This window comes from Orycteropus afer, unplaced genomic scaffold (assembly GCF_000298275.1).
Source record: "Orycteropus afer afer isolate SDZICR_OR568_19922 unplaced genomic scaffold, OryAfe1.0 scaffold00006, whole genome shotgun sequence".
Classification (NCBI taxonomy): domain Eukaryota; kingdom Metazoa; phylum Chordata; class Mammalia; order Tubulidentata; family Orycteropodidae; genus Orycteropus; species Orycteropus afer.
This window is the reverse complement of record NW_006921593.1, coordinates 18,978,261-18,988,128: the sequence shown is the minus strand read 5'-3', so window position 1 is coordinate 18,988,128 and position 9,868 is coordinate 18,978,261. Positions and strand designations below refer to the sequence as shown.

Sequence of the window (9,868 nt, the reverse complement as noted above, 5' to 3'; positions counted from 1 at the left end):
TTTTAATTGTCTTCACCTCCAACTTGAACTTGCATACAAGCAACTGATGATCTGTTCCACAGTCAGCTTCTGGTCTTGTTTGGGCTGAAGATATTGAGCTTTTCCATCACCTCTTGCCACAGATGTAGTCGATCTGATTCCTGTGTACTCCAGGTGGTGAAGTCCATGTATATAGTCGTTTGTGTTGTTGAAAAAAGGTATTTGCAATGAATAAGTCATTGGTCTTGCAAAATTCTATCATACAATCTCCAGCATTATTTCTATCACCAAGGCCAAATTTTCCAGCTACGAGTGATTCTTCTTTGCTTCCAACTTCTGCATTCCAATCACCAGTGATAATCAACACATCTTGATTGCATGTTTGGTCAATTTCAAACTGCAGAAGTTGATAAAAATCTTCTTGTAAAAATCTTTTTGTCTTAAAGTCTGGTTTCAACATTTTTATTGGGTTTTGTTTGTTCTGTTTCATTTGAAAAGGGATAGGGTGTGCCTGATATATCTTATATCTTTTGTAAATTCCACAATTTACAGCATCAAGTCTTTCTATCCATGAAGGTGGTATAGTGTCCCATTAGTTTAGATCTACTTTAATTTCTCTCAGCACTGTTTTTTCATTTTGTTGTCTTCATTGAGATCTTTTAGTGGACATAGTCCTAGATAGTAGATTTAAATGTATCGTTTTAAAATTTTTCATTTTCTATTTGTCACAACTATTTTGAAATAAGTTGGGCTTTTTAAAATATTGAGATTGTATATAAAGTGATTTTCGATAGCCTCATATGCATGTGAAAGCTGGACGATGAATAAAGACCGCAGAAGAATTGATGCCTTTGAATTTTGGTGTTGGCAAAGAACACTGCACTGTGGACTGGTAGAACAAACAAATCTGTCTTGGAGAATGGACACAGAATGCTCCTTAGAAGCAAGGATGGCTAGCCTTCATCTTTGTACTTTGGTCATGTGGTCAGAAGGGACCATTCTCTGGAGAAGGATCCCATGCTTGGTAAGGTGGAGGGTCAGTGAAAAAGGGAAGACCCTCAATGAGACGAACTGAGGCAGTGGCTGCAACGATGGGCTCGAGGACATTTACGGTGGTGAGGAGGGTGCAGGACCGGGCAGTGCTTTGCTCTGTTGCACACAGGGCTGCTATGAGGTAGCATCGAGTCAACAACATCTAACAACAGCAAATTAAAAGGAAGAAAAGGAGACAATCATATGATTGTCTCAATAGATGCTGAAAATCTGCATTGATAAAATCTGACTTTCATTTAAAAAAAAAAAAAAACCTCTGGAGGGGGACCCTCTTAATCAACTCTATGGTAGAGGCAGTTTCCTGAAGTCCTAAAAAGTGTCTGTTAACCAGGAATGCATAGATAAGAAGGACACAGGGGAGGGGCAGAGAGGGGAAGAGAGCTGTTTGTTGGGACTGTAATCAGTGCTGTGAAACCAAAAAAAAAGTGTTTATTAACAAAACTACAGCAAACAACACACTAATAGGAATATATTGACAGCTTTTCCTTTGAGATTGGGTAGGACGCCACTACCACCATTTTATTGTACTTTATCCCGACCAGTGTGATAAGACAATATGTGTATGTCCTAGGCTGGGTTCTCTAAAGAATTGAAACCAGTGAAGCTTTATATATAGAGAGAGAGATTGAGGGAGATAAGTTTATCTCAAGGAAATGGCTCACGCAGTTGCAGATGCTGGCAAGTCCCAAGTCCATGGGTCAAACATCAAGCTGGAAGCTTCACCTGACTCACGCAGCTCCAGGGCTGAGGAGCCCAAGTCAGCAGGTAAAATGGCAGATTGCTGGCTGACAGGCCATGAAGGCAAGAATCCCAAGATCAGCGGGCAGTACAGCAGGCCACTGGTTCAAGTCCAGGGACTGGAGACGGTGATGCGCCAGACGCAGGATCGAGATCCAGCAGAGCCAGAGCAGCAGTGTTATTTTGTATCTTTTATAAACCATATAGTCAGGGGCATGGGAGCAGCAGAGTGTGCAAACATTGGGGCTCCACTTCCCATCAGAACCCGTGTCCTGGCTGGGATACACAGCCCTTCCCAGGGCAGTGTACCCCTTTCCTGGGCCTGGCACCCCACATTAGCCTGTCCTCCATGCCTGTGTCCCTGTTGGTTCTCAACAGACTTTGTCCTTGTTTGGGAGGAAGACCTGAGGCTGGGTCAGCAGCAGGACCACGCCACCCAAGACAAGATAGACACACACAGGGCCTGGCGGGAGGCCTTCCTGGATAACCTCCGTGCAGCTGGGCTGCGTGTGAACCAGGTACGTGGGGTCAGTGTGGGTAGGGCTCGTGTCTCTGCATCTGCTCCATGACCTCAGACTTCTCTCCACAAAGCCTCAGGAAGTGGCATCCAGACCTCCAGTGTATTGCTTGATACCATGGCCCTTAGTGAGTCCCTGTGCCTGGGAACCAGTCACAGAAAGACAGCCCTGCCCCCACACTGCCTCCAATCCTGTCCACGCAGCACTGAGGGCTGGGACAGACAGATGGCCTGGTCTGGAAGCAAACAGTAGAAGCTGTGTATAGGCAAGCCATGTAAGGGAGACTTTCTTTTCATATCTCTCTCTCTCTCACACACACACACACAGAATGCTTTTAAATGCAGCTTTGATAGTATCAGATGTGTAATCTGTAATGTGAGAGCTAGTGTGTGGATTAAAGAAACATCTGTAAATAGTCACAAGCTCAGCAGGATTTGTCCACGGAATGAAAGTCCTCAGGCTAGCTTATCCCTCAGGGCTCCAGGAGTGCCTGCCACATGTCTACACAATGCATGCACATGCATGTACACAGACACACACATGCAATCCGCACACACCTACACACACATATATACACACTGACATGCATGCATCACATATACCTACATGCACACGGACATGCATTTCCACACACCTGCACATACACAGACATACATACTCATACACCTGTATGCACCCAGACATGTGCACACATGCACAGGTGCATGGGCACACATGTGCATCCATACACAGCTGCATGGACACAGACACATGGGTATGCATGCACATGCATTTGCACACACCTGCATACACGTGCATGAGTGCACACATGTACATTCACATACAACTGTGCGCACACACACATGGACATGCAGATATGCACATATGCATGCGCATGCATGCCCTCAAGTGCTCACAAAGCCCCCCCATCCCTGCAGCATGACATCCGGGACAAGGACACAGTGGTGCACTACACCCTCCTCAGCGCATCTTGGGCTGTGCTCTGCTACTATGCAGAAGATCTGCGCCTCAAGCTGCCCCTGCAGGTACCTGGGGATTCATGGGGCACAGAAAAGGGCCTCAAATCCCAACCCTGAGCCACACTTAACGGGAGCAGCTAGCAATGCCAACAACCCGGGGGGCTCCCATTCACATCTCCTCCGGAGGCAACCTGGGAGGGACAGGGCGGGGTTGACAGCATATTCTGGAGCTGGCTCAGGCTGGCCCCTGATCCATTTGGGACCCACACCCTGCAGACCTTGCTGAGGGCCTGGCACTGGCCTGGGACAGTCGAGGGGGGCTGCTTGGCCTGCATGGAAACATGCCTGGAGGGGCAGCTCCTGGAAGCTCTGGGGCTGTCCTGCTGCCCCGTGGCAGGGGCTGAGCCAAGGGCCCCCTTCTCTGTCTCTTCCCGTCTGGAGGGACCCTAGTCCTAGAATCTATGGCTGAGCCTCCCCGGAGCCTGAGGCCAGGAACGGAAGGGGCTTGCCTCCTCCCGACCCTCTGCTGCGGGGCCCAAGCTGGGAGCAGAGGGCAAGCCTTTGCCGTGCTGGCCCTTTCTCCCCGTCACTCAGTTTGGAGATGTGCACACACACACACACCCACACACATACACACACGCACCACTCTGGGACGTTTCCTTGCAGGAGTTGCCCAATCAGGCCTCCAATTGGTCGGCTAGCCTGCTGGCAGCACTGCGCGTCCCCAACATGCTGCAGGAGACGGTGCCTGACACCCCCCCCGAATTCTACTCCTGCCAGTTCAAAGTGAACAAGCTGTCCAGGTAAGGGTGGCCCCCATGCCCCAGGCAAGCCTCAGGCCATGCCTGCCTGGGTGAGAGCTCCATGGTGAATGGGGGCCTAAAAGCAGCACAGAGCGTGTGGACTACAGACAACCTCTCCCCAAGCCCTGCCTCCCCTGGGCCTCTCACCAGGAAGAGCGGCCTCGGGAGGGCCCTGCCACGGTCAGGGTGAGGTCAGGCTGCAGACACATCCCCTCTGTGCTGGACACCACGGGGCCGTCTTCCGCTCAGCTCTGTCCATCAAGGGCTGGAGGAATCCCATCATCACAGTCTCTTGGTCTCGGTGCCCAGCCGCTCCCTTGTGACCGTGGAGGCAGGACATAGGGTGTAGTCAGCCCATGTCGCTCCTGCGGCTTCTGCACACGCGTTACTGAGCAGAGCGGGACACGTGGCCACACCCAGACACGGGGCAGCACAGTCTCCTTCTCCGGGTCCAGACTGTGGGGCCAGTACTAAAGACTCCCACACAGACTAACCGCCACACCCAGGAACCACCCTTCTGTGCAGTGGAAATCCACTCGCCATCCCGCTGCGCCACCCACAGGTGCCCCAGCTGCTGGCACCCCAGCAAGGGCCCTCTGCTCCAACGCGGGCCACCCCCCTGTGCTCTCACACTCGGAGCTTCAGGCAGGTGCAAGGCAGGGCACGTGGCTCCACTCTTCCCTCCCCTGCTGGAGGGGAAGGAGGGAGGATTTCTGTAGCACTCGGAGGAATGGCCAAACAAGTATCCATCCCATCGCCGGGTGTCAGAATATGGGCTCCAATGGCACATGTGCACATGTATGTGCCTTGTGTATCCCATGTGTGCGCCCCTTGTGTGTGCATGTGCCCTGTGTGCATCCCCATGCATGTATGTGCCCTGTGTGGGCACATGCCCCATGTGTGCACGTGCCCCGTGTGTGTGCACAGGCCTCGTGTGTGTGCCCCATGTGTGTATGTGCCGTGTGTGCACATGCCATGTGTGCTTGTTGCTGTGCCTGCTCCTGCACGTGTGCCCCAAGTGTGTGCACATGTCCCATGTGTGTGCACGTGCCATGTGCTTGTTGCTTTGTCTGTGTGCTCCTGCATGTGTGCCCCATGTGTGTGCTGTGTGCTTGTTGCTTTGTCTGTGTGTGCTCCTGCATGTGTGCCCCAAGTGTGTGTGCACATGCCATGTGTGTGCATGTGCCCCGTGTGCATGCGCCCCGTGTGTGTGTGCATGCCCTGTGTGTGCACATGCCCCATGTGAGCATATGCCTTCTGTGTGCTTGTTACTGTGTCTGTGTGGTCCTACATGTGTGCCCCATGTTTGTGTGCCCATGCCCTGTGTGTCCATGTGCCCCATGTGTGCACATGCCTCATGTGTGTGCACATTACTGTGTCTGAGTGTGCTCCTGCATGTTTGTGTGTGTGTGTCCTGTGTTTGTGTGCACATGCCCCATGTGTGTGTATGCCCCGTGTGGGCACATGCCCTGGTTGTGCTTGTTACTGTGTGTGCTCCTGCATATGGGCACCCTATGTTTGTGTGCATGCGCTCTGTGTCCATGTGCCCCATGTGTGCATATGCCCCACGTGTGCCCATGTGCACTTATTACTGTGTCTGTGTGAGCTCCTGCATGTTTGTGTGCACGTGCCCCATGTGTGTGTGCGTGCCCGTGTGTATGTGCCCTGTGTGCGCACATGCCCCGTGTGGGCATATGCTGTGTGTGCTTGTTACTGTGTCTGTGTGAGCTCCTGCGTGTTTGTGTGCACATGCCCCATGTGTGTGTGCATGCCCGTATGTGCCCTGTGTGCGCACATGCCCCGTGTGGGCATATGCCGTGTGTGCTGCATTGTGTCTGTGTGTGCTCCTGCATTGTGCTCTTACCTGCCACAGGTACCTGGGGAGTAACAACCAGGACACTTTCTTCACCAGCACGAAGAGGCATCAGATTGTGAGTGGGGGCTGCTCTGAGCCCTGACTCTGCTCTGAGTGGCCCTGAGGCCTCGCACGCCCCTGGCTGAGTTGGAAGTAGCCTCTGAGGAGCAGGAAGGCTTGTGGGTGATGACAGGGTGGGCCATAGACATGGAGACAGAGACTGCTCCTCCCTCACTGTACGGGGTAGAGGGGGATGCAGCTGGGAGTCGGGGGAGTGCCCAAGCCACCCAGTGGACCCTCCCAAATGGGTAGACAGAGTTATGGGACAAACAGCTAAGGACTGTCAGGCCCTATGGTGGGTGAGGAGGGAGCTGCAATGTCCCTGGTGAGGACAAAGCTAGATTCATGTGGCACAGGCCAGGGCCCCCTTCCAGGGGTGCTCTGCTGTCCGCAGCTGGGAGGTGGCCAGGATGGATCTGCCCCCCTCTCCTCATCACCAAAGGCACCCAGGACAAGCCGCTGCACTGTGGGCTGCCTGGCCGGGGCTCCCACTCCTGACACAGCTGACCCTGGCATGCAGGGAGGGCACGCCCACCAGGGGCTGGGTGGCAGCTCTTAGGAGCTGTGTGACTGTCCCGGCTTCCCTGTTTCTGAGATGGAACAGTAACCGTCACTGCCCGGGGGGTAGTGGGATAGTGACTCCAGGAAGACCTAGGACCCAGGCGGGGTGCCAGCTTGTGGTGGGCCTGCCTGTCCTCGTGTTAGCCCTCTCACGGACATCTGTCCCTGCCCCACCATCACACTAACATTGCCCACCCCCAGCTGTTTGAGATCCTGGCCAAGACCCCGTATGGCCACGGGAAGAGGAGTCTGCTTGGGATCGACCAGCTGCTGGCAGAGGGGGTCTTCCAGGCAGCATTCCCCCTGCATGACGTGGGTCCTGGGGGAACCACGGGGGCTGGGGCTTGTACCGGGCATGGGGGTGTGTCCCTGGCTAGGAGGACCCCCCAGGTCCTGCCGTCTACCCCAGGGGATGGGTAGCCCTGCCCCTTTGTGCTGCAGGGTGATGTGAGGCTGGTCCACTCTGGGGCCCCCCACCAGAGCAACACCCATGACAGGAGGGGGCATGTTTGCTTACAGACTTGGTGAACCAGCCAAGCAGGGTGAACTCTGACAAACCCACAGCTGGCGGGGGGCTGGGGGTGCGGGATGGGTTGACGAGACGTCCTCCCGTGGCATGGCAGGGCCACACACTCAATGCCGGCCAGCATTAGCTGGCCTGAGTCATGGTGACTTGTGGGCTAGCCCCATGCCTCTGGGCCTCGGTCCCCACAACCCCACAGGGTGGTCAGGTGGCCCTATTTGAGGCCCTGTGGGAGCCCTGACTGGCCCTTTGTCCCAGGGCCCCTTCATGCCACCCCCAGAAGGGCCACGGCCCCAGGCCCTGAGCCAGCGGCAGGTCCTCCGGCGGTACTGGGCCCACTGGGGCAAGTGGAACAAGTACCAGCCACTGGACCACGTGCGCAGATACTTCGGGGAGAAGGTGGCCTTCTACTTCGCCTGGCTCGGTGAGTCTGCTTGTAACGCGACCCCCTCTGCCGGTCACGGTCCTCTGGGCACAGACAGGGTCCTAACTGTGTCCACACGAGAGAGGCCCACTCGACGGCCCAGCGCTGCCCGACGCTGTGGCCCCTCCCCAGCCAACCCACCCTGCCCACTCCTCAGGCCCAAGATTGTCCCTGTCATATGGTCCCCAGCCCACCGGGAGAGGCCCCCGGGGCACCCCAGAACTCACCCACCATCCCGTCCACCCCACCCACTCTACCCTGGATCCGCTGCCCCCCACCGTGCGCCAGGCCTCCTCCTCCATCCTTTCTTGTCCCTACACACAAAACATGAGCCTCAGAATCTCCTACTGCGTCTCTAACACTGACTGTTTCACCCTCATGGGTCCCTGATGCCCACCCGGCGCCCCCACCCAGCTCACCCAGCATTCCCCCACCCGGGTTCCTGACACTGCCCCGGCACCCTGCAGGGTTCTACACAGCTTGGCTCCTGCCGGCAGCAGTGACAGGCACTCTGGTGTTCCTGGTGGGCTGTTTCACGCTGTTCTCAGACATACCCACGTGAGTGCATCTCAGCCTAGCCTTGTCCTGGTGGCAGGGGGCCCCCAGGGGCCAGGCCCTTGGCAGAGAGTTGGGGACTGGGATGAGCAGGCATATACATCTCCACCCTCGTGGGTGTCCCAGACGCCAACAGAGGTGGACAGGCCACCTGCCCCCACCCGCCCCCCACCCCAGCAGCACCACAGCCTGGGGCATCTGGAGGTTCCGGAACAACCCAGCCAGGCCCCCAAGCCCTGCCCCCTCTGAGCCCCCTCCCGGAACAACCCAGCCAGGCCCCCAAGCCCTGCCCCCTCTGAGCCCCCTCCTGGGTGCAAATAAGGGCAGGACCAGGAACCCCGGGGCACCTAATCCTGGAAGGGTCCTCACACGTGGATGCCTCCTGCCCTGGGTTAGTGAGACCAAAGCAGACATGCTCCCCAAAGACAGTCCCATGCAGCTCCTGGAGGGCTGCCCCCTCCCCCGATTTCCTCCCCCTTGTTTCTTAAAAGGAAGATGTGTGATTGTCCTGTAATTAAACCCATGACTGGGTTTGGATTCCACGTCATTATGAAGGAAATTTCAAAACATTATGTCAAAATTAGGAGCTCTGGTAGCATAGTGCCTAAGGCACTTGACTGCTCACCAGAAGGCTGACGGTTCAAACCCACCAGCCACTCCTCAGAAGGAAGGTTGGGCAATCCTACTTCCCTAGTGATACGGCCTCGGAAACCCAAAGAGGGGTCGCTATGAGTTGGGGCCGACTTGACGGCAAAAACAACAACAACAAAACAATGTCAAAATTAATCAGTCCCTGTTTTTCTAAATAGACTATTTTTAGAACAATCTGGGGCTCACACAGCAGAAAGCAGAGCGCCCCCCTTGGTAACATGTTGTCTGGTTTCATCTGCTGCACGTGTTCCCACTGAGAACTGACATGGACGCGTCATCACTAACTGACGCCCGCAGTTCACAAGAGGGCTCACTGTGCGGCACAGCCCTGTGGGTTTGCACAAATACACCCTGTCACCCCCTTCCAGCACCCTACACCGCAGTATCACAGCCCGGGCTCCCCCGTTCGCCCATCTCCTCCCCCCGTTGGTCCCCCCTGCCCCAGCAGCCCCTGACCCTCCCACCGTGGCGGTCACTTTAAACAGTCCGGTGGCAATCGACGGGCGGCCTGAGTTTGTTTGGGGGAGGGGTTGTTTTTCCAGGAGCCTCAGGCCCGGCGGAGGCGGTGGGGTCGGGGGCGGCGGGCCGGCTCTCAACTCGCACCCCCCGCAGGCAGGAGCTGTGCAGCGGCTCCGACAGCTTTCTGATGTGCCCACTGTGCCCCGACTGCCCCTTCTGGCGGCTCTCCAGCGCCTGCGCCCTGGTCCAGGTGCGAGGGCAGTGGGGGGCGGCGCTCCCCGGTCCCCGGGCTCACCCCTTCCGGTCCCCCACCCGGGGGCTGAGGCTGGGCTCGCCTCCCAGCGCTCACGCCGGCCTGCGCGCAGGGGCTCCACCATCCGCACCGCGTACAGCCAGCCACGGGCAGCGGGCAGGCCCCTCGAGCCTCCGACGGCCCCGGGGCAGACAACTCTGACGGTCTGTGCGCACAGGAACAGCTCCCGACCTCAGGGCCCCACAACCCACCAGCACCCCGGGCCCGTCCGGAAGGCGCAGCTTGGAGGGCGCGGGGGTACTGAGGGGCCACGCGCCGTGCCCACCCTCTGTCCCTGCAGGCCGGCCGGCTCTTCGACCACGGCGGCACCGTCTTCTTCAGCCTCTTCATGGCGCTCTGGGCCGTGCTGCTGCTGGAGTACTGGAAGCGCAAGAGCGCCACGTTGGCCTACCGCTGGGAATGCTCGGACTACGAGCA

At 56.6% G+C, this 9,868-nt stretch overlaps 1 protein-coding gene across 1 annotated transcript in view; it reads left to right on the top strand.

Moving 5' to 3' along the window:
* Nucleotides 1-9,868, top strand: part of ANO7 (anoctamin 7) — a 33,340-nt gene that overhangs the window by 6,948 nt on the left and 16,524 nt on the right. The window contains exons 4-12 of the mRNA XM_007943299.2: nucleotides 2,149-2,288; nucleotides 3,206-3,313; nucleotides 3,914-4,050; nucleotides 5,924-5,981; nucleotides 6,728-6,838; nucleotides 7,308-7,473; nucleotides 7,941-8,031; nucleotides 9,292-9,388; nucleotides 9,732-9,866. Of these exons, the coding sequence (XP_007941490.2) occupies nucleotides 2,149-2,288; nucleotides 3,206-3,313; nucleotides 3,914-4,050; nucleotides 5,924-5,981; nucleotides 6,728-6,838; nucleotides 7,308-7,473; nucleotides 7,941-8,031; nucleotides 9,292-9,388; nucleotides 9,732-9,866 (1,043 nt within the window). The remainder of the gene's footprint in view (nucleotides 1-2,148; nucleotides 2,289-3,205; nucleotides 3,314-3,913; nucleotides 4,051-5,923; nucleotides 5,982-6,727; nucleotides 6,839-7,307; nucleotides 7,474-7,940; nucleotides 8,032-9,291; nucleotides 9,389-9,731; nucleotides 9,867-9,868) is intronic.